The 24,718-nt window shown below is 35.9% G+C and overlaps 2 protein-coding genes across 3 annotated transcripts in view; one reads left to right on the top strand and one right to left on the bottom strand.

Annotated features, from left to right (window-relative positions):
* The window catches only part of LOC119504636 (centromere protein P), a 304,258-nt gene that overhangs the window by 150,534 nt on the left and 129,006 nt on the right, over nucleotides 1–24,718 (top strand). The window lies entirely within an intron of this gene.
* Nucleotides 950–24,549, bottom strand: ASPN (asporin). Of its 2 annotated transcripts, none has more exons than XM_037796957.1 (9): nucleotides 24,453–24,549; nucleotides 23,768–23,818; nucleotides 16,695–16,974; nucleotides 12,764–12,876; nucleotides 8,318–8,531; nucleotides 7,716–7,826; nucleotides 4,928–5,021; nucleotides 4,363–4,501; nucleotides 950–2,268 (listed from the first exon to the last, which is right to left on the bottom strand). In XM_037796957.1, the coding sequence occupies exons 3-9, from the start codon at nucleotides 16,942–16,944 to the stop codon at nucleotides 2,071–2,073; spliced, it is 1,119 nt and encodes a 372-aa protein (XP_037652885.1). In that variant the 5' UTR covers nucleotides 16,945–16,974; nucleotides 23,768–23,818; nucleotides 24,453–24,549; the 3' UTR covers nucleotides 950–2,070. The 2 variants fall into 2 exon arrangements, with proteins under 2 accessions (XP_037652885.1, XP_037652886.1); XM_037796958.1 differs by lacking the exon at nucleotides 24,453–24,549 and adding an exon at nucleotides 24,328–24,414.

Raw genomic sequence — 24,718 nt, 5'->3', positions numbered from 1 at the left:
AACTTTAGAATATTTTAATTTCAGAATGATTATCATTGTAGTGTTGTTTTTATTTTAAGAACTTGGTAGTCTTTTTTATTGTCAGTACTTATTCAGTAATGATAGTTACTCATGTTTTATGAGCATGCATCATTTAAAAAGCATTTGTACATGTAGTTTTATTATTAAATCCTCATAGCTACCTTATCGATCAGTATTACCACCTTTATCGATAAGGAAGCAGGTGCAAAGAGATTGTGACCTGCCCAAGACTATAAATATAACTGGATTTCCAATTAAGGACTTCCAACTCAAAGCCCTAGATCCCTTGGTTCTTTCTCTTATATCACTACTGATAGTTTACCTTTATTATTTTAATCCCACTATGATCTTACCTCTATAGATTTCATGAAAGGTTATGTCAAAATTTACAAACTAAGCAGTTGTTCTCCACCAGAAGTCATTTTGGAGTGCTCTACCTCCACCCCAGCATTTGATTGTCACAACTGGTACAGGGGAAGGGAGAATTGCTGCTGGCTTCTAGTGAGTAGAGAGCAGGGGTGGGGCTGAGGATGCAGCTAAGCATTCCACAATGCTCAGGACAGCACCCCCCACCCCCCGCCATAATCTTCCTGCCAAATGTCAATAGTGCTGAGGTTCAGAAACCTGACTGTGAAGACTAAGAGCTTATTTACCCATTCTTAACCTATACCCACCCTTCCATCTCTTCTTGCTATATCTGTAATATTTTTTGCACCCCAAAATTATTTAAAATCTAGTTTTGAGGTAGTTTAAGCAAAATTTTATAATAATATCTTTTATGACATGGTAATAATTTAATGTTTCAGCACTGTTATTAATAAGCATAATACTGTTCCAAAAATGTCATATATAAATTAAAATTTTCTGAAAACTAGTGTATGTTCTGGGGGGTGAGGGGCAAGAAAAATTAAACCAAAGCACAAATATGTAATTTCAAACCAATATTTTTAATGACGTTTTCCTTATTTTCTTATTTTACTTAACTTACGTTAAACTGCAATAAAAATACATAAAGTACTCTTAATTTGAATACAGAGCTTTCAGTTTTTGTATGTTTTACTTAATGCTCTTCCTATTCTGTCATACCAGTTGTGTTTCTCAGTTATCCAGTTTGTGCATCTTTGAGGAAAAAATTGGGTATAGAATTGAAAGTGTTCAGGTTCTTCAATCCAAAGTCTTACAAAGAGACATTTCAAAAATAATACTTAGTGATGAGGTTACAGTGTTATATAATCTTAACAACTGACATGTCATTAAAAGCTTATGATAACTGTATTAAAAAATGTGAGTTTCAGATTTTATATAAACACTCACTACACATTTATACAAAGGTTTATAATCAGGTAATAATAATTAAAAAAGAAAAACATATGCTATAGTCCAAAAACCAGCTCTTAGGAATAGCATCTGTAAAGCTGGTAATAAGCACTTATTGAAGGCTTTATTATAGAAATTAGTTTTAAAGTTAAAGATAGTAAGCCTCTAAGAATGTGAGAATTTGAATATGATTATATAAAACACATTTCAACATCATGAGAAATATTACAGTACTACTTGAGTTATTAAAGAAACAATAAGAATAGTAAAATGTACTCTTCATATAACTGTCCTTGTCAGTTTTGTTTTTCTAATTGTAAAATGAAGGAGCACAAATTTTGCCGAGTCAAGCATTCCATTTACAGTACACTTCATTTTAAAATACGCTTGATAACAAAGTGTTAAATACTGAAGGTTTTAATTTTTCTTAATGAGAAAGGAATATTTAAGCATGGGATTTATGCAAAGTTGTATGTATACAAAGGGAAACTTCAACAGATGCTTATTTCTTGTAATCCTGATGTATCGATAGTTTTGCAAAATTCCGCTGAAATTTTTTGTCATAAAATAAGTCAATGGACTTACCACATTATCTACCTAATTCACAACCTTAGCATTTGGAGATAGATTTTTGCTTACGTATATGTAAATAATACCACCATTATTAATAGAGTTCAAGTATTCAAAATGTAACAGTTTTTAACTTCTATATTAAATGGACATTACCAGTTATTACTTTCTGAAATTCGCAAGCTGAACACTCATTCTGCTTAAAACACAACGAAATGCTGCAGGTTGTACTTCCCAGTACTTGACCGGGTTGTTGAATAAACTTATTGCACTGTATAAAGATTTCTTCATCTTTGGCACTGTTGGGCAGAAGTCATTCACTCCCACTTTCGTAATTGAATTAGAATGAAGGAAGATGATCTATTATAGTAGAAAAGAAGAGTGGAGTATAAATATCCAGTAAAGGTAAAAGGGGGATATTCTCTTTATAGTCAGCAATTGTTTGTGGGTTTATTCTTCTGCTTATTTTACCTTGGTTTGAAAATATTTTCACTTCAATTATATGTACTTGTATATACCTGTTAAATACTTGTTATGATGATGCAAGTTCATGTGTTATTCACTTAAATGCTTTGTGAATGGAATGTTGCGTGTAGCCATTTACACAGGACCAAGCACACTGCCTTGCCAGCACAGGGTAATTTCCTCCGGTGGCATATTTAAAATAATGTGTTTTATAAGTATTAGAAATGAGCAGAAGAAGGACATTTAATGCTCCAAGAATTTGGTTTGCTCCGTGAATGTGAAGAATTATTAGCTAGCATTTTCTGTGATCGGGGAGATAAGTTTAGAACTGCTTTTTTGTAAGTTGTTTCACAGAAAGATGTGTCTAGCATCATCTTAAATACATATCTGTAATTCAGCATCGAAACTTCCTTTGCACCAGTGAACAGACGACAATTTTATAGGCTGTATGTATGGTTTTTCTGTGAAGTACTCAATTGACAGCATTTTGGCAAACAAAAAAATAGAAGCCCTTTGCTGTCAATCCAAGGATACAGGTGTCTGCCTGTTGTTACCTCTAGACTCCGCCTTTATGTCTTGCCAGGATTGATTTGAGCCAAGTCATGAAAACTAGGCATTGTTAAAACCTTTAAAGTTTGGTGTTAACACCCCCTCTTGTCCTGGGGATTTTGAAACAGATGTTTTCTGTGGTTCCTGTATGTTTCCTTGGGAGCTCTATCAGTGCCAGGCACAGATTACCATAGCCCTAACCTCACTGGCAATGGAAAACTGGTCCTGAAAATGGATGTGTTTATTCTGTGGAAATTTCATTGCATGTTAGACACTTGTGACTTGTGTTCTTCCGTTTGTGTTATAATTGTATTCATTAAAAAATGATAGCAAAACTTATCTCCCCGATGTGAGAGACTGGAAGCTGGAGTCAGTTGTGGAGTAGAGTAAGCAAAAATGAGCTCAGAGATGGAATAGCTTGAGAGAGAAAAGATTCAGGTGATATTTACTGGTTAAATAGACATTCAAATGCAGCATTTGAAAAAGTTAAAGCAAAAGTTGTTACTTTGAAATCAATACCTGCATGTAGGACATCCATTTTGATGACTTGTGTCTCAATGTAGTGCAGTAAACAAGGGTTAAGATAGGTGAGAAAAAAACTATAAGAAGCAAAGTGGCTCAAGGCCCAGTTTTATCCTCAATATGTTTTTTGCTTCTTGGAAGATAAGGACTTTGTATAGCAAGGAAAGCACATGATAAAAATGTATTAAGTTGAAATAGAATTAAGCAAGGATTTTAAACGGAGGTCCGTAAATAGGAATCAAGGACATCTGTGAAACTTCTAAAATTATGTGCAAAATATTGTCTTCATTTTTTTTCTTGGTTGGGAGTCTAAAGCTTTATCACATTCCAAAGGGATCTGTGACCCTTCCCATCTAGTTTAGAATTACCAGATTAGAAGGGAAAAGTTTCTAATAATAAAGAACAAGAAATAACAAAATGTGAGCTTGTGATACTCCAAATGATAACTTTCACTTAGTTATTTGTTATTCTTTTTTGAGTAAAATAAAGCATATTCACTAAAAATATAGCCCTACATTGATAATGAAGATACCTGGAATCTAGTCCTTGTGTTGTATGTGAAATATTTTCAGGATGAAAGGATATATGATCCTTTTTGGTTTCCTCCTGACCACTTCTGCTACCACGTAGACAGAAACCTGCAATTAGCTATGCTGGTAACTTGCCACACTGGCCTCAGCAGTTTCAACAGGAGAAATTGGGCAATGGAGATGGGCACCTGAGCTTTCAGGTGACGTCTATTAGAGATTCGTTCTCCTGTTGCTCTCCTACTTCAGAAAATATCTCATGCAACCTATAGAGTCATTATGTTTGAATTACCTTCTCAGCTTGCTTGGTTTTTATTTGAGATGCTAATATGTTTTATAAGAACTTTTTAAAAAGTAGTAAAATCCTGCAAAGACAAGTGCAGTGTTTTACCTGGAGGTATTTCAACTCCTGTAATCCTGAAGGGACTTTTTTAAGTTTATTGTTTTCCAAATGAATTTCTCTTACACGTGGTATGTTAGCAAGACTTCCGTTTTCAATGTCTGTGATTTTGTTGTTTCCTAGGCCCACCCTAAAAATGATATAAAATGCATCAACTTTTTGCAGATGGTTAGGTGTGATACAGTTAAATGAGAACACTGTAACCTAGTCAGAAGTCTAAATCTTTCCTATTTGTATATATGTTCAGAGAGAGGTATTTCATGGCTTTATTTAATAACCTGTTTCGGTATGGAACAGCCCTCTCCTCCCACTATCAGAAAATCCTAACCTGAAGTAAACATGAGAGATAAAAAGTACACTTTCCTCTTTCCTCTGCTCCCCTCTCCCATTAACAAAGGTATTCAGAAGAGTAGTTCTTTTTCATTTTCCCTTCATACTCTCTAGTAGCAACAATTTAATCTTGACTAGGGTCCCTGATGCACCTTCTCCAAGAAGTGTGGTTAATATCTTAGTCACATGCATAGCCACTTCTAAGTTAAGACTGGGAGACTTTTACCTTTGCAGATCTTTGTATCGTTTAAAATCCTCGAGTTCCACAGTTGAAATTTTGTTATAATCTAAGTGAAGTTCCAACAAAGTCGATGGTAGATCTAATGATAAGGAAAAAAAGATAAATGTTAGAAGACCAAGCCCCATTGATTATTTATTTACTTGATAAGTTTCTGCTTATGGATTCAGGGAATTTAAGTCTTTTCTTTATTTTTTTTTAACCTTTTATTTTGGAAAATTTCAAACATACCCCAGAAATATAAACTAGTATTATTAACCACAATGCAGTTTTCCAGCTTCAACAATTATCTCCATTTTTCCTATCTTTTCCATCTTATACATCTTATACATTTATTGACTTATTTCTCTATTTTTTTATTTGTTTATTAAGTATATCTTTTTATATTGATTTGTTCAAGTTAGGATCCAAATAATGCTTATAGAATAAAATTGATTCTTATATCTCTTAAAATCTCTTTTCTTTAACATATCCCCTCCTTTTTTTCTCCCTATTCAACTGATTTGTTTCAGTTATTGATTTATTTGAGATACTTATACTTGGATTTGATTCATGGCTTCCACATAATATTGTTTACCATGTTCCTCTAAGCTCCTTTTTTTTTTATGATCTGGTAATTGGACCCGGAGACATGATTAGATTCAGACAGGTCACCTTTTCACCTAATGTTTTAGCATTGTTGATGATTGTTGTCTAGATCCATTATTTCATTTGGAATTGGCAAATGGTGATTTTCTGATTTTGTCATTCTTTCTACATTTAATAACTGGAATTCTTTTATAAAGAATTTTCTCTCATCAATTATTTAGTTACTTTATAATACAGTTGTTACAGTAAAGGTAGCATAGTTGCCTGGTTCTTTCCCATTATCAATTTTCAGAGTAATAAATTGGTACAATGTCTACTGACGACCTGTGAGGTGTTTTTTTTAAAACATCATTAAGAATCCATGGATCTTTAATATTTTTGATATGTTCAATCCATTGCAGTAATTTTTTCTTTTCATTTGGTAGTTTGTGTATAAACTCACACGGTAGGCGCCCTCACACCTTCCTGCCCTGGTCCCAACCCTCTGCAGATTAACTGAAGCTAGAATGAAAGAGAGAAATCAGAAAATTCAGTCAGACCTCATTTATTAGTCCTATAAACAAAGTGCTATCTGTTAGCCACATGTTCTGGTTACCTAGCTGGGAAAAGCTTTCTTTTTTTTTCAACTCTTGCTAAACATTTCTTTTCTATATTAAAGGTAAAGAATGACAAAAGTGACTGAAACATCCATATGAATATCAGTACTATTTATGGGCTGAATTTATGTTAATTCTAGAACATACCTTGGATTTTAAAAATAAACTGGAGAGCAGGAAATTCTTCTAAACTGGAAGGGCTCTAATTTCTTGAATTCTGATTAGTTGAACTTAATTATATTTATAGGATGACTACATGCCCCTTTCAATATGTAAAAGACAAATGTTCTGTCCCTGAGACCTCATATTCTAGTTGAGCAAATCCACATATGTATAAAAATTACTATGAAAATACATCAGTGTGCCAGCCTATTCTAGAATATGTTTTAGAAACTCAGAAAAGAGAAAAATCTCTGTTTATATTGAGGAGTCAGGAAAACTTGGAAGAAGGTGTGTAGAACTTGAGGAGGACTTTTATGTAAATTTTTAGTGTGAATTTCTAAGGACACAGAATGTTCCTTGAGGCTTAGGAAGAATTTTGAGAACCTTAAGGAAGGTTAAACCTCATTTTTAAAATATACTTTGAAATTTGAAGAGAAAAGCAGTCAGGATGTTTTGCCATGTAGGGAAGACTGCTAGTGTGGCTCTCAAAAAGCAGTGATGACGTGGGAAGCCGCTTTTGTGTTCCCAGCCTTCCTCCCTTCAGACCTATGAGCGCCTCCTTCTCCTTTAGGTATTCCTCTGCTGCCACCCCCCGCTTCTTCCCTCTACTTCTGTCTTCAGAAGAGGTTCTGCGTGAACCTCTGCCATATGAAAGAGATTTTATTTAGTTAACTTATGAGGAAGAGTTTTATTTCATTTTTCTAAAGATGGGAAATGAATATAACATTTAGGTTTCTTGTAGAAAGCAACCACCTTCTTCAAAGTTAAATTAAGGTGGTTTTTTAATCTGGAGTCCTGAATTGAATTGTTTTAACCTTTAATTGTGCTGGTTTAAATATATGATGTCCCCCACAAAAAGCCATATTCTTTGATGCAATCTTGTAGGGGCAGATGTATGTGTTGATTAGGTTGGAATCCTTTGATTGAGTGTTTCCATGGAGATGTCACTCAACTGAGTGAAATGTTTGATTGGATAATTTCCATGGAGGTGTTACCCCATCCAATCAGGGTGGGTGTTAATTTGATCACTGGAGTGGTATAAAAGAGTTCACAGACACAAGGATCAGAGAGCAACTGAGAGTGACATTTTGGAGAAGAGCTGCAGATGAGAGATACATTTTCAAGACAGCTGTTGAAAGGGACACTTTGCAGAATGCACGGGAACTGAGAGAGGAGTTGGAACACAACCTGGGATCAGCAGACGCCAGCCATGTGCCTTCCCGGCTAACAGAGGTTTTCCGAATGCCATTGGTATGGTGAAAGTATATTTGTTGATGCCATAGCTTGGACATTTTTATGGCCTTATGACTGTAATTTTGTAACCAAATACCACCCCCACCCCCCCCTTTTATAAAAGCCAATGCATTTCTGGTGTTTTGCATTCTGGCAGCATTAGCAAACTAGAACACTGTTTTAAATCAAGTACAAACCTTTAGGAATTGAGGTCAGTTTTGCTTCTGCAATTCTGATATGGAACACTGTCACTCCTTCAAATGCCCCTGGTTCTATTCCATTATTATCAAGAGGATTTGCACTCATTTCTGTGGGAGGAAACCACATAATTTAGCATATGTATATTGTGTTATGAAGGAAATTCGCCATGCAGTGACACATCCCAAGAAAATTCTGCTAAGTGTGCGTCTCATCATTCAGGCTCATTTTTACTCACTGTATGTTTTGGTAAAAGACTGCTTTTTGTTACTTAAGTTGGTTTATATAGCAGGCTCACTATTTGCTTTGAATTACTAAATCAATAACTTATACTCTTGTTCTCAATCATGAGCATGAGAAAGTTTTCATTATAATAATATTACATCAGAATATTTCTTAGTATTTCTTAAAGAATATTTTCTTTAACTGCTATAAATTTTTATTAGGTTAATTGATTTATAAACGGGTCAGCTTGATAATTATTAGATTAAAAATTTTGGAGATTAGCAGTCTTAAAATTTGTTATTAATGATGATAAAAATCTCTACATTTACACATTGCTTATAATTTCTAAGATGCCCCATACATTTGCAAAACTTACCCAGAACATGTAAAGCATTCATTCCTTTGAATGTCTCCTTCTGTATTTTCTTAACTTTGTTATCATGAATTCTGAGTTCTGCTAATGACTTGGGAAGATTAAGTGGTATTTCACTTAGTTGATTGTGGGACAAATATAGCCTTCGTAACTTTTTTGTAGTTAGAAAGGCTTTGGGGTGAATCTTTGTTAGCTTGTTGTTGTTGAGAATCAGACCCTAGATAAAGCATAGAAAGTTACACAATGTCAGGAAGTGATTTGATTTACCTTTGTTCTACAGTGATTAGTAAATCATGAAAATCAGTACCATTTATGTCATTCATGTACTTGATCAACCATGTGAATAACTTTCCGATCCAAGCTAAAAAAAATATTTACTACTGAGTTGCAACAGTGTGTAAAGTTTTAATTATTTACTTTGTGCCTCTGGTTTAGATATAAGCTCATCTTTTTAAATTTAGCTTGCATTTGAATAGGTCATATGTTCATGTGGTTAACTTTTTAACTTCATCCTCAACCTCTTGTTTCCTTTTGTGGAAGTGACCAGTGTTATTGTTTGTGTTATCCAGTGTTGTTATCTCAAAAATCTATTTACTCTACAGAATTAAGTTTAGTGCACACCAATATATCTTTGCATGATTTTAACTACTTTTAAAATCTCTCTTCTTTCACATTTATTAATGTTTACCACTTCTCCCAGAATAGAAGTCTGTAGAAAAAACTTACAAAGTGTCCTTAGTATTTGGACTTATTTTCAGACATGGGGGAAATAGTTATGGATCCTAAGGAATAACTCAACCCTTTCTGTTCCATGGATATTTCTCAGTGCAATGTGGCAGCACCCCTCAGAGAAAACAGAACCCCAGAGAGTAGAAGAGCTTACTAAGGGTGACTGCTTTCTCTACAGCCAAATCTTTTGTGACGCTTTCAAGAGTGCATGACTATGAGGCAGACCATTTCAGTCTGCTGAGGCTGGGTAGTTTCCACTAGGTGAGGATTTCATTACCATCCTGGAAACATCCTGGACACACTTGGTCAAGTTTGTCACCCTAATGATTATTTTCATTGCAAAATGGACACAGTTCAGCCCCTTTCTTATTGCCAGATTTTGCAGAAAGAATTTTTTATGTGTACCAAGGATTAAGGCAAATTGCTTAACATTTCTTTAGGATTTTTATCTCTTGCTACTAGTCCAGATCATATACTTCTTTCAAGGAGCAACTCTCAATTCATTCCTTTCATGAATTTTATCCCCAATCCAATTCTACAACTTTCCCATTGTTCCCTTACTGATTTAATATGACTTCCTGGTATTATTCCTGTTGATGTTGTTGTTTTCCCACACAAGAAATACAAACACCTTGGCAGTTAAACTCCATTTATTATTGGGTTTACTCATTTGACTCTAGGCCCTTTGCTTCTCCCTTTTCTTACTCTCCTTTCAGTTATGTCACTACTGTTAGAAATGTCACCTGAGAAAGGTTAAACCTAGAAGAAGAGTTAACTGCATTTTGTTACCAAACCTGGTAAAATATACCCCTTTCCTAATGTATAATGCCAGCCAATAGAGTTTATTCTATTTCCCTTTGGCTAGACTGAAAAATGAGGAGAGGGAAAGGAATTTAACAACTCTGTGAATTATAAGGATGTTTTGTGAACCCTCATTTGACCCCACAAGGTAAACTGAGCAGAAATCATTACTCTCATTTTAATTATGAAGGAAATAGACAGATTGAGGAAAAAGTGACTTGCCTACAGACATTTAGCAAGTAAGTATCAGAGGTGATCCCAGTTACTCTGCCTCTAGATTCTTTGTTCTTTCTCTGGTGTCATGCTTCCACTGTGGGAGCCCCAGAGAAAATGTATGCCTTAGGAAAGATCCAGCTCTAATGCATAAGGTTTTTTGTTTGTTTGTTTTTTTCCCTCTGATTAAGACTATGAGGTTGTTGGAGATGCTTCAAAGGAGGGTTAAGTAATACAAAATAGGGTAAGCGTTTTTATTTAGCATTATTAAATGCTGCCCCAGTGCGTTTGGTTGAAAAGTGTCTCCAGTTAAACTGTACTTTCACTATTGGCTTTTACATAAAAATCCAAAAATGGAAGTTACAGAGCCCCAAATTCGTCATTAACGAATAGTGTGGTTATATGTAAAGATAGAAGCTGGCAAAAGTATAGCCTTTCAAAAGTAGGGCAATAATTCTTCATAATGAATGTGGCTATAATAATGGGTTGGAAGTAAACTGGGAATGTCTGTTTCTTTTGTGTGCATGTTTTTTAATGATCTGACTCATTCCCTAATATTGTATTTTCCTTTGCGTAAAAAAAAAGGTCATACAAGCAACTGGAACATAATATACACAATTTTAAAGCATTTGATTCTCTTTGAAGATATGTACCATATATGTTCATATTATAATTAAATATTTTGAAAATTGCAAAATACGTACACAATCCAAGTACAAAGCATCTGCTTTAAAAGTGCTTTGAATTAGTGTATGGTGATTTGGTCTACTGCCACTGAGCTGGTGGTAATACTTAACACCTGAGTGCTGTTACATGTATTAGCTCATTTAATCTTGATAACCGCTCTAAATTAGATACTATTAGTTTGCTCCTTTACAGCTGAGGAAGTGAGGCTTAGAATGTGAGCCAATTTTCCAGTGTTAGACATCTGGTAGACCCAAAATTTGAAACTAGGTCTATCTGATTCCAGAATACTCACTGTTAAACACAGTGCCATATACAAGTTAATGAAAAAAAAAAAAAATGAAGGAGACCTCAGACAGCTCCTGACACCTTTTAGATTCTCGTTTCTCAGTGATGAGGGGAGTATCTGTGTCTTAGCCCCTAGAATACCCCTAAAAATGTAATAACTTAATTATATGACAAATTGACTTTAAAACATTCTGTGATTCTTGTATCAAATATGCCATTAATCATTATTTTTATGGTTATATAGCTGACTGTGGGTTCAAGAAGTGGTAGAAGTAGTCATAGACTATGTATTTTCAGCTTCTGATGGTTGAATAATGGTTTTGCTATTCTCCAAAAATTTCTTTGTTCTGAAGACAGCAGAAGGTACTAGTTGAACCTTTGGTGGAATCACTGAGTTATTTCTGACTTCTCAGTACTCAGTGATTCTTCCATCGTAAAGTACATACATGTTGTTCCTGTTGATCTTTTGTTTGAACATGGAAGCTGTATTTTGCCTGGAGCCTGACCAAATCTGGGTTATCTGCCCAATACGTTTGAAAGAGAAAGGCGCAGTTAAGGCCCCCCAGAGGGCAGGACCATGGGCCTTGCAGGGAGACAAGTCTGGGTTCTCTGGGCTCCCCTCCTTGCCGCTGCAGGCTGCTTGTGAGGACAGAGCCCAAGAATTTGGTCAGAAAGCATCCCTCGCAGTGCCTAAACAGTGGGCCCACAGTGAACGCCAGTTGAAACAGACAAGGGCTGCTCACATAGTGAGACCAGTCACTTCCCCGGCTTAGCAGGGCCCCAGTGCATTGGTGCATTGATTGATAGTGCACTGACGGATAGGGAGTCCTGTGGCACTGATCTGCGTGGTCACAGTGAAGCAGGGGTGAGCTAGCATCTCAACATTACACCTCTCAGACCCAGGAACAAAAACAGGCCTACCTGGCAGCAAGGAACTAAGACAGTCATGGTGTTTTCCACTTCTCCTCTCACTGCTATAACTCAACTGAAGATGGCAGACCGTATCCTTGTTTTCCCCAGCTCAGCAGGAGAGTATGGGAAAATGGCCACATTAGCTTCCCACTACAGCACAGTGCAGAAAAGAAGCTGCTCTACCCTAACAACGAGCTAGACTCCACAAGGCCAAAGCAATGCTGACAGGGAAGAAATGACACTTCCGTGTTCGTGGCATTGCAGAATCAAGTTCTCCCTCCAAACCGAAATTTCAGATTCAATTAGAAATTTTACTGGCCAAAATAGAGAACCCCAAAATGTTATATAGAGAAATAGAAGAGAATCTTTTAAATCTTAGAAAATTAAAGTGTTATTAATAAGGATAGTAAAGAAGAAAATGTGTTTTCATCTTTGCAGGTCCAGAAAGGAAGCCTTACATGTATAAATTAGTCACTTAGACATATTCTAATTATATGTAAATAATTTAGCTCTCATTCGTTTAAGTGTATGGTGATTGTCATTACTTGTGTAGATTGTAAGCTCGTTTAAGGACCATTTATTTACACTCTTAGCCCATTGCCCCTCACCTAGCTGTTTTTCAGTAAATGTCAGTTGAATTAAATTATTAATTGAATTATAGCTATAATTTTTTGTTAACTGAAACACTGAAGAATAACAGGGATTTTGTCATCATGTGCAGAAAAAGAAGACTTGTTTACACTAACATAATGCAATTAATATTTTAGCAGTGATTTAGATTTTTCACTTTTATATTTGAAAATAATGAACATATATTCTTACATAAAGTGAAGTGAGTCCTTTAAAGTCATTTTCTTTGATTTCCTTAATTTTATTGTTTTGAAGGTCTAGCATTCGAGTATCAAATGGAATGCTGTTGGGAACGGAGGTTAAACCTGAGAAATAAACCAACATGTTATATACCAGAAAATCATGCTGAAGACAAGATTATTAATATGATTAAAATGTACATTTTTAAAAATCCATTAATCATTTTCATTAAATTACTGATGATTTAACATTGCAACAGATGACAAAAACATTTTTATTTGGAAAGGGCTAAAGTCCTTTCCAAATAACATTTATTTTTACAGGAATGAGCCATCTGCTCATTTGTCTAACTGTAGCTGTCACCGCTGATCTGCTCCAAGGTGAAATTAAAGGTTACAAGTTGGGGCTGGCATTATCACAAAGAGGTAATCAAAGCTGTGGGACAGCTTCTGGTGATACACTTAGGCTGAGGAATTTTAACATTCTTTCCAAATTTTCAGGCTTTTGTAGTGCTACATTGGAGCAAGTAGAGCATGTAGTGCTAAATGTGGAACATTTCAGAAGCATAAACATGTAGGAAGTTGTGCTAAGAAATAGATAAGTTAGATTATTTCCATTTACATTACCAAAAACTTTATTACCCATTTCCTTTGAGTAATGAACTTCTCTAATTTGTCATAAATTTTTTGATTTACAAAAACAACTTCTTACATAACTCTTCATTAAAATCTATTTTTAAGTGTGCTGTATAACTTTATTTAATTCATCATTCAAAACTTTATATTAAGGGCAAGGTAATTTGGCTCCCAGCTATTTTCCATCCATGGTCCTACCTTTTAGTTGCCATTCCTCTTTGGGGGAACAAAAATAGCTTTCTTTTCTGTCATCTCAGAATAAGGTACAGTTACATACTTCCTCTCTGTGCAAGTACTCAATATATGTTAATTAAATTATTAAAAGACAAAGGTATTTTTTTTCCTCTTGGATTGAAAAAAATGAGCAGAAACAATCAGGAGCTATACATGGTATATTTCTTTCTTACTTATTTTGCTTTACCTTAATGGCCAACCTTTTATTCTTTGGACATTCCTTTATATGCTTACTCCTATTTTTTGTCAGCCATTTCATGTAACAGTTATACTTGATGAGCATGGGGCCTCCCCAACGTTTTATTGTGAAATTTTTCAAACATACAGAAAAGTTGAAAAAAATTTATAGTCAAAACTAATTCTCACAGATCTTCTTGACCAAAAGGGGGAAACGAGGTGAGGCAAAGTTTCAGTGGCTGAGAGATTCCAAATGGAGTCAAGAAGTCACTCTGGAGGGCATTCTTGTGCACTATATAGGTATTCATTTTTAGGTTTTGGTGTGTTGGAATAGCTAGAAGGAAATGCCTGGAAGTGTTGGGCTGCGACACAGTGGCCTTGATTCTTGAAGATGATGGCATGACTGTGTAGCTTACATGATGTGACTATGTGATTGTGAAAACCTTGTGGCTCACACTCCCTTTGTCCAGTGTATGGACAGACGAGTAGAAAAATGGGGACAAAAACTAAAAGAAAAATAGGGTGGGATGGGGGCATGGAATGCTTTGGGTGTTCTTTTTTACTTTTATTTTTATTCTTTTTGGAGTAAGGTAAATGTTCAAAAATTGGTTGGGGTGATGAATGCACAGGTATGTGATGGTATTGTGAACACTTGATTGTGTATCATGGATATCTATAGGGTATGTGAATATATATCAATAAAACTGAATTAAAAAAAACTAACTCTCACTACCTACTTTCTACCATCAACATTTTGCAACACTATACTTACTGTCCATCCGTCTTTTTTTTTATTTTTATGCATTCTAAAGTGATTTGCAGACATTAGTTCACTTTTGGTGGGGCCATCCTTATTCCTGAAAAGTAGCTAGATCTTAGTATATTTAATAGCCCCAAACTGAAGAATTCAATATCTAAAATTCTGAACATCAACATCTCACTCTATAGCCATATGTACTTTTCCCCTCCAAACTTAAAAATTATCAAATCTTTTAAGCAATTTGACCATAGATAGAAAGAAAAGGGTAACTTGGTGGATAAGCAAGGTTGGCAGGTGGTTTTGTTTGTTTTATAGAATTGATTAATTTTGCCGTCTTCATGAACATGGGAGATTATTTTGGTTTTAGAAAATGAAATGGAAGGCCCTGTAGGAAGTTGGAGGTTCTGCAGAAAGAAGCTGCTGGTGATAGAAATTTTGATAAATCTAGTGCCACTCTACTACCCCTGTTAAAAATTTGAAGCTCTGGAGAGTTTCAATTCCTAAGATCCTTGTAAAAGTTTTTCTTTTCACCATCAGTGGTCACAGGGTGGTTAAGTATATGCTTCTGGTTACAACATGTCATTTTAAAGGTCTGCCTCAGACTATCAGCTGTTCTTAGGTGAATTTAATCCAGTAGATTTTTTCAAAGCTAAATATTCAGTATACTGTGTAACCAATATACTGTTTTCCACAAGCTGTCTGTCATGGGGTGGTTTGGCTTTTCCCAGTTCTTTGGTGATACTGTGCACCAGAGCAGCACTCGGCAGTGTTTCTTCCAGTGGCTCTAAGTTGGAACCATATAAATTTGCGATGGAGCAACACACTATGAAAACCAGCATATGGGAGTACCCAAATTACACTAAAGAGAATATCTCCTTTTTCACAATCTTGCCCAAAACCAACTCTCTTTGTTTCTAGCCATGTAAGAATAAATACATACACTATTATCCTGATTTTTTATTTACAGAGTACATCAACTCTGTAAACTGATGATAGTTTTTCTTGCTTGGGATACAGCTTAGTAATGCTAGTTAGTATATTCGGACGTTCTTTAACTCTAATTTTTTTCTCACATCAAGCGTCTCTCTTTTAACCATTGCTTACATCTTGTCTCTTTCTCAAGAGAATGTCAAAGTTAAAGCTTGAAACCCATTTTTTCCTGGTTTATCTATTGCATTAAGACTTTTCCAATGATTCTAGCTCATAATATCTCCCTTTCCTAAATGCTTTTTGTTCACCTCAAGTATTTTTTCATGTAATTACATACTGTATTAAAGTCTCTTGAATGGATTGTAACATGCTTCTGACCCTTGCCAGGATAGCAGTAGCAGTAGAAAACTCATCTTAAAATTTTCTAGGCATCTTCTACTCCTTTTGACTGATGAAGTACCCCAGATGCATCACCAGCCATAGCACGGCAGTCCTGTTTACCAGACCTGGGCTGCCCCAGTGGGATGTCTCAGCCATCCCCGCTTCTGGAAATGGCCGGGTACAGCTTGATGTGCATTCCCATCGCATCCCTTCCTGAGCAGAGTATGATTGTACTCTTCTATTTGAGAGCTTCTTCATTAGAAGTATTAAACAAATAAAATAAGGTACTCAGTTTTCAAAATAGCAGGTGGCCAACACTAGAAAGTGATTTAGTTCAGCCACTTCCTTTCTAGGCAGTTCTAAACCTGAATCATTCAAAACAAATAGAGCATTATCTGTAAAATTTTTAGATTAGAGATTTTTGTAAGCTTTCTATAACTCATTTCATTGTTCTAAACGGGCAACTTATTTTGTTATATAGAATTTTTCTAGAAAATACAATCTCAACCTGCTGTCGCCTGAAATGAAACCCGCAGTGATGTCTATTCTCTCTAAAAGAAATTAAAATGAAGCTCTTTGATTCCATTCAGGAAGGAAAAGAAACATTTTATGTATAAAATTCTCATTCTTTTCCTCTGATTTTCTGAATTTTCAAAATAAGTTTGGATGTACTTGGGATATGCTACAGTTTCCATGTAAAAATTTAAATGAAAAATGTTTTACAATCAATGAAATAATTTTTGAAATTTCAATGAGGAATTTTCCCATCATTTTAATTCTGTCAGAATGACATTATTCTTCAAAACAAAGTTGATTTTTTTCTTACCTAGATCAGAACAGTGGACAACTCTCGAGTAGCACTGACATCCAAATGGGCATGTTGGAAACATATCAAATGGGAAGAAAGGATTAACTGGTTCTCTTGTTGGAAAAAGAGAATTGGCATTGTCATCGTCGTCATCATCTGCGTCTTCCATATCCTTCAGCATCATATTCTTTAATCTCATGTGTGAGGGGCTCAAGAAGGGTTTGGCAGAGCACAAAGCCACGAACAGTAGGAGCACATATTCCTTCATGTTGTCTTAGTGTAGAGGACCAATCTAGAACTAAATAGACATTGAATGTTAAGTTAGATTTTAAACAAATACAATTCCTGCATTTATATATTACATAAGAGCTGGCAAGAGTACAATGAAATGACATTTTTATCCATTGCAATATGCACTGGGAACCTTAAAAATATCCTTATTTTTCACCCAATAATTCTATTTTTTGAAATCCAGTCTCAGGAAATAATTCTATTGTGCACAGAAATGTTCATCATGGAATTATTTATAAGAGAAAAATATTAAAGACAACTATATTAGTAATGGTTAAAGGGGAATGGTAAAATAAAATCGAATGTATTTACTTCATGAAATATTTTGGAGCTCATTAAAAATACTTGTGAATGAATGTACCTATTTGAAGATAATCTCTAATGGTAGAAACATGGATGGCTTATTTCTTCTTTTTTTTTTTACTTTAATTTTTATAATTTATAAGTAGAAAACTAATAAATGTTTTTTACACTTTATTTATCAAAAATTAAAAAAAAACAAAGCAATTCAAACCAAACAAAACAAAGGAATAAGAAAAACAAATAACCTAACACAACTACATTGCTTCCAACATGTTCCTACCATACCCCAAGAAACTTAACAAACCAAAGTCATTCCTGAGCATTCCCATATCATAATAAATGTTTTTAAAAATGAAAACAAAGAAATTCAATAATTATATCTGACTCTGGATTCCCCAGGTCCTTCCATTGCCTTAATATCTACATCACTTTCCAAGTAAAGTCCTCAATGTCTCCTTAGAATGACATCTGGAAGTTGTCTTTAATGCCTCTTTCTCTTCCAGTGCCCTCCCCAAGCTCATTTTCAAAGCTGGTTCCTTTTTCCACAGTATCATTTGGACTTTTTTCTTCCTAATCTGTTCCATTGTCTAATACCTGATCCAAAGCATTGGATGTCCAGACTATTTTTTCTTACTTATCTTTCCAATAAGATCTGTGTTTGTTTGTTTGTTTGTTTCTGGAGAGGGGATGTTTGTTTTCAGTTTTAATTTTTAAAGCATGCACAAAGTCAGAATGTACAAATTAGCACCTTCTGTGTACAGATCCGTTGCCATCCAAGGCCTGATATTGCCACAGGTGGATTTACATATCATAGTTTCTAATCTCTAACCTGTGAAACTTTTGTGCATGCTTAGAAATTTTTAAAAACTAAAAACATGAAATCATCCTAAACAGCTGTGTCCCAGGCTTCCCTTTGGGACATGCAGTTGGCTTTATACACAGATGCCTCCTGGTGAGCTGAGTGCTGGCAGGAGGACACTTCACATACCACCGTGTCCCCTCAGCAGGAGTGCACTGCAGAATGTCCCTCAGTCCACCTGGTGTGCCACCACCCAAGTGCCAGCCAAGGACTTAGCTCTATCTTTCACTATCAGTTCAGAGTTGGTATGGTTGTAAGATGTAGCCCCAAATCCTTGGATCATCCCAGATGGTTATAATTTCCAAGAATCCAGAAATCCGCTTTGACATTTCTCTATTAGCCTGGCTTTAGGAGGAAACTGAGGTGTAAAGAGCTCGAGTGTCATCACCAAGATCATATAATCAAATAGTATTGGCACCAGTGTTAGAACTTAAGTAACTCAACTCCCTGTTCTTTTCTTTCTTCTGCTACACCCCAGGCTAGGGGACTCCACGTGCACACTCTGCCAGCTCCTCCTATATGACCAGTCTACACAATGCTGTATGCATTTCTACCAAAAAAAAAAAAAAGGCACATGTGTGCCTTGTATGGGGAGTGCAGAGTATGGGCATGACTCTGAGGTCAGATTTGTGTAGAGACATCGAGGGGTTGGTGAGGCAGGGCCTAGTGGCTTCTGCCACATGGCCCTGAGTCAGAAGCAGTAGTCAAGGCAGCGTGCTGTGCTGTAGCAGCCTCTGAGCTCCCGACCTCGGAGCCCAGGCAGGCAGTCTGCCTGGTCCTCTGTAATTCCCATCACCCCCCTACCAGGCTCCTGGGAATCCTGCCATGGCCTCTGTTGCAGCAGCAAGATGCCCTGGGTTAAGGAAGCCTAGGCTTCGTTTTCAATACCACTTTTGTCTCTGGCACATTATTTCTGCTTCTTGGCTGCCTAACTTTGAATTATATATGTTTTTACCTCAGCCTTCCATGTGGTGCCTGGCTCCTTAATGCTTGGTTCCCAGCTCCCCCTTGACAGCTGGTCTCCAGGATATGCTTTCCTTAGGTGATTCAATTCTTGATCCTAAATTAATCAAAGTTTGACCCTGACACTAATTTAGCATTCTTCTTACATTTTACCTCTGTCTTCTAGGTTCATAGCTGCTCTTGACCTTGTCTGACTCTGCCTTCTCTGACTTAGTCAAGGAGAATCTGTTGAATTAAAAATGTCCTTTGTGGCCCTGTCTGTGGCTTCATTTGATGTTGCTGGAGTTCTTCTGTGGGCATTTATCGAGGACTTACAGTGTACATTAGGATCCTGAATCAATGAAGTCAAGGACATCTTGGCACTTTCAAGACTGAGGTCCCTCCCTCCCCTCTTTTCTTTTACTCTCTCCACTCAAAAACAAAGCAAAACAAAACAAAATCCTAAGCAACCACTCCCACGTAAGTATAGAATTGATGTAAAAATTGGTACTTGAATGTCAAGGGCATTAATAGAAAAACTTAAATATAAAAGCCTAGGCTAATAAATAGAACTAAACTGCAAGTAGACAGGGCAGGCCCTGGAGCCAGTGTACACTGCAGCTCACTGCAGGGACTGCAAGTAGGAAATCTCTAGAAGTGGGGTCCCCAGATTTTTGAAAGTAAAATTCTTCACCATATGTCTGTCTATCCTCATAGCCCTCAGTTTACTGCTTGTCACCATTAGAACTAAAGACATGTATAAAAATAAATATACATATGAAAAAAAGATTGAAATAGAATATACAAACCTAATAAGAGGGATAGTGAGATTATGAGTAAGGATATTTCCCTCTCTCTCGAATGCATAGTTTTTAAATTATATTGCTTTAAAAATATTTTAAATATCCCCCTGCCAATAAAATTTTCTTTGCTTTGGTCCAATATATACTGTTTTGTTTTTCCTACCACTTCTGAAGCACTGGACTGTTAACACGATTAGTAAGTGCAATTAAAATTTCCCCATACACACTATTTTGATCTGTCTCCCCTCAAAAGTCAAACAAACAAACAAACAAAAATCCTGCATGTGGTATTGTTTTGGGGCCCAGAGCTCGTTTTCTTGTGGCCTAATCTCATTTACTCTGGTCTGTGGGATATGAAGATTTTAATAAAAAGTTATTGTTAGATTGGTTCATTGTTTTAGTTTACATGCTTTCTCATAGAAACTTTGAGGTATATGGGCTTTAAGTTTCAAGTCTAAACCAGAAAATTCTGTTCAACAAATGCTATACTAGAAATGTAGCACTAACAAAATTATGGAACTGTTTAGAAATACGTATAACAAGAGGAATGCAGTGGCAATCCGTGGTGGAGTGCCAAGAACACATCTTGGTTGACCTCGTGTCCTGACAGCCCCGGGGAGGACTCGCCTTCCCTCCTCCTGCACACTACATGCTGGTCCTGGGGTCCTCCAGTGTCAGCCGCAGGGCGGGTGGCACCTGTGACTGGCAGAGGGTTCTGGAGTGGGGAGTAGGGAAGAGAAACGGGGTCAGGCATGATGATATAGACTGAGGGTCGAGACCAGACGGGGTCTGAAGTTGGGTGGTGAGGAGCAGAGTCCGGAGCTGAGAGGATAAGAGAAGGCCTTAGCATGCAGGGTAAAGAGGAGGAACAAAGGCAAAACGCTGTTTTTTCTCTTCCACATCCCCTCCTTCAGTGTTGCCCACCAGCCAGGGTCCCTCCCTTTCTCTCTCTTCTCTTGCAGACTAAGTTACCTGAGCCCCTCCCTGCTTTTAATCAAAATGAAGGTAAAATGAAAAAGGAAACTGAGATTGGCATTCTGCTAGTTTTAGGCATGATTTGTAGTGACTCGGGGTTGGGAAGCATTGCAGTTGCTGATGAGTGGAGGCATCCAGTAGTTGAGTCTTTCCCTGACACTCCAGAAGCAGGGAATGCCATCTGGTGGAAACGCCCTCCCAGTGGTGGAGGTTCCTCCAGAACACTCTGGACGAGATAGTGCACCCACTCTGCCCACAGGGAGCACACCTCTCAAGAGGCATCCTGTTCCACTTCTGTTCCTCTGTCAGGTTGTTAGAACAGTCTTCATATTGGGACCAAAAATGCCTTCTGGCAGATTCTTCTCTCTGTGCTAGTTCTGCTCCCTGTTAGCCATATAAAATTCATCTTTTAGGGTTCTCTTTTCCTGGTTACTTGAAAAAAAGGGGGTGGCCAACCTTGATTCCATGGATAATTCCCTATTTATACTCTCCACCTGGTATTATTGGGTCTCTTCTACAGCCTTGAGAAAGGGCAACTGATTGTAGATTCCAAATCATTGCCTATTACAGTTGTACAATTTTTTACTAATAGAGAATGTTAGCAGGTCCAGGATGATAATACTGTATGGCACATTTTTTCCTATCATTTAAAAAGAATGCAGAGAATATTTTTTCTGATTTAAAATGATGTGCCTTGTAGTTGTCTTGTTTTTACATTTTGAGTTGAGTATGTTTCAAGCTCTATTTTATTAGTTTGGGCAGCATTTAGATGGTGCTATTTTTAAAGCCTTTAAAAGTATTTTTGTCTTGTTCCCAGGAAGACTCAGTATTTCCCTGATTTAGACCAGTTTTGCCAGTCTTTTCTACTTGGCTTCAAGTTTCTTCTAACCAAAATGATATTTGGAATATTATTTCATGTCTGCTGCTGTTATCAATAAATTATAGCCCTTCAGAGCAAGGCGAGACCTTCTAGACTTTCCTGACCAAGGCGCTGCTTTTCCGTAGGGAGAAACTGAGGCACAGAACTTAAGAAGCTCACCTAGCTTAAGTGAGGCATGCTCACTTCTCACTGGTTACACCCTCCACAATACCGCACAGCCTCCTTGAAACTAACTTTAATCTTAGTTATTTCCAACATGAAAGAGACCTTTGCTCTGAAAGACATCCGTGATAGGTATGGCTAGGTTCTCAGGAAGAGTTCATAACAGCATTGGATACAGCGCTAATAAAGTCTGTCTGAACTTGCTTTAAGCTGGCTGTTTTTCACTTAACTAGTCTGTAAATCTTAGAATGGAAAATGTGTCTAAGGGAAATGGTATTTCTGCTCAGACACTATTATTAGATTTAAAATAAAAGTCACTGTGCTTTTAAGTCTGCTTGGCAACTTGCCCCCTTGGGAATATTAGTAGTTCACATTTACCAGTAGCAGTTTTCAGTATATATAAGTGATATAGCATCACAGAAGCAATCCAAACTAAATTGAGGTATAATCAAGGCAAAACGTTGTAAATAAATTAAATAAGTTTAAAAGTTTAAATATGCACTTGGAAATTTATTCACAGTACCATTTGTTTATTGACACCTATACTTTTTAAAAGACATTTTCCTTAAAGAAATAACTAACTTTACCTGAGAAGTATAAATGCCATCCTAACTAAAGAACTTACTGGTTGACTTTCCTTTCTTACTAATTAATTTTGCCCTTCATCAGTTTTTCTATATCTTGAGCAGTCTAGCTGCTGTCTTAAAAAACAAAAACACACTAACTTCTCCCTCTCCATGTTTTTTGTTTTGTTTTGTTTTGTTTTGTATTGTTTTTAAAGTCTTGTCTATTTTGCCTCAAACCTCAGATGAGATACCAGAAATATTTGTTTTTACTGTAGTGGTTAGTTTTAATAGAAGACTGCATCTCTTCTTTTCACTACTACACTGTATTCCTTAATACTAAAAACAAACTAAAAACATCTCAGTGCTTTTACCTGAGTGTGGGCTTGTGATTTACTTATTATTTTTTTATTTTTTTAACAACTTAATGATTCTTGCTGAGATTAAAAAACCAGTTTATTTTTAGAGAGCCACACAATCTTCAGGTTTCTTTATGACTTAATGCTTAAACCATGTGGCCACTGTTTCTTAGCTGCCACACCTCTGAATAGATTAACCAGAAAGAATGCTATGCTCTAACTTACTGAGGAGTAGAATGCCAAAAACATTGTTTAACTTTTTAGAAGAGGTATTAAAATCTGACTGTGGATTTGGGAAAAGAAGTCCCTAATCTTTCATATTGAATATAGAGCTAATTAAACTATTGCTGGTAATATTCTTTCTTGAAAGTTTAGGTATTTCCATTTTAACTGTCCAGTGCCATTTTTTAATGTAAGAATAAGGAACACATTTATCATGGAAAAATATTGATATTCAAATGGAAAGTAAAGATGACATTTGAATAATGTCACATTATGCAAAAACATTAGAATTTATAGTAGTTTTACATTTTGAAAGAAATATTTATGTTAATATTTACATGTAAATATTATCTTTAATGTATTTATATCTTCAAACTTCATTATCATTAATAATTAAGGTAATATTATTTTCCTAAAAGAACATATTCACAAGTGTTTGTTTAAATGATTTTTAAAATCAACAATATTAAAATTTACAGTAAAGCATAATGACAGGTTTTCATTTAGCAGTAAAAAATTTACATAATTATATTGAAAATAAATTCTTCATATATAAAACATAAAAGCTAGAATATTTTTAGGTTGATAGGTATCTAAGTGTTGATTTTTAATAAGTTATCATTATAGAGATAAATTTAACCTTTATCATTTATGTTAATAACATTAATGTCCCCTGAGTACTGACTAAAATAATTTTACATCAGTGCACGTATGACAGACGTGAAAACATACCATGTAAGAAGAGAGTCGTCCTCTTGAACGTAGAATCCACCATGTACTTATCTAAAACGTAAATATAATGTAAATGTTGTCAGCTGTTATTTAAGAAGAAAAGATGAGAAGGCGTTACATTAAAAAAAAAAAACCTTCAACAAAACTCCTGATGTGGCTGGCACCCTGGGTAATACTTGAATAAACTGCTTCTACAGATTAGTCCATTTTAGTACTGAAGAGAGAGATTAAAACTTGTTACTGCTCATATGTTTTCCATCACTGTTTGTATCGTAGCCAAGACTTCTAGCTAAACTCTAGACGTCTACTGGAAGATTCCGAAAAAAAAATAAAAAGAGAAAGCAAGCATTTAATAATGCATGGCAACTGACCACAGAGAGTACAGTCAAAATCATTCAAGAAATACCTGATTTGAAAAAAATACTTTATGAAATCCTTAAGTGAATGAATACTTATAAATTATCATCTTATATCACTTATCTTATATGGACTAATAAGGTATTTGTCAGTCTTGGTAAAGAGCACTGACATTGAAGTATAAACCAGAACTCCACATGTACCTAAGAAAGGAGCTATGCTCTTGTTTTCTTTTAGTGACTATTATATTAAGCATATTTCTCAGGATTGCTTTGTCTCTTTACAAAACTTTTAGCCCTGCCATAAGCACATCAGGAGAACTGCTGACCTGGTCCAAGAAATGTTCCCTGTCCCCAGCGTGTTGAATATGATATCGTATGACATAACAGATATAGATTTAGATAGCCCTGGTGACACCCTCTTGACCTATGTAATTTTCCATTTTCAAGAGAATGTTAGCTTTGACCACAATGACATTTAGAGAAGATCTGAGAAAGAGGAAATTCCATTCTCAGAAAAAAGTTATTAGCTCCCCCTTTCGCACTTAACCCCTAAGAGAACACCCGATTTCCACATCAGCTAAGACAAAATCCT

Source organism: Choloepus didactylus, chromosome 10 (genome assembly GCF_015220235.1).
Source record: "Choloepus didactylus isolate mChoDid1 chromosome 10, mChoDid1.pri, whole genome shotgun sequence".
Classification (NCBI taxonomy): domain Eukaryota; kingdom Metazoa; phylum Chordata; class Mammalia; order Pilosa; family Megalonychidae; genus Choloepus; species Choloepus didactylus.
The sequence above is the reverse complement of the archived record's forward strand: the minus strand, read 5'-3'. Positions and strand labels throughout refer to the sequence as shown.

What these genes read in the sequence shown, in the direction of transcription:
- ASPN (XM_037796957.1), bottom strand. Translation starts at nt 16,944, where the DNA reads ATGAAGGAATATGTGCTCCTACTGTTCGTGGCTTTGTGCTCTGCCAAA. An exon ending in ACTGACCTCAATTCCTAAAG is followed by an intron (nt 5,022 to 7,715) that starts GTTTGTACTTGA and finishes CCTTATCATTAG; the next exon opens with ATCTACCATCGACTTTGTTG. An exon ending in AGGAGTTGAAATACCTCCAG is followed by an intron (nt 2,269 to 4,362) that starts GTAAAACACTGC and finishes CTACTATAATAG; the next exon opens with ATCATCTTCCTTCATTCTAA.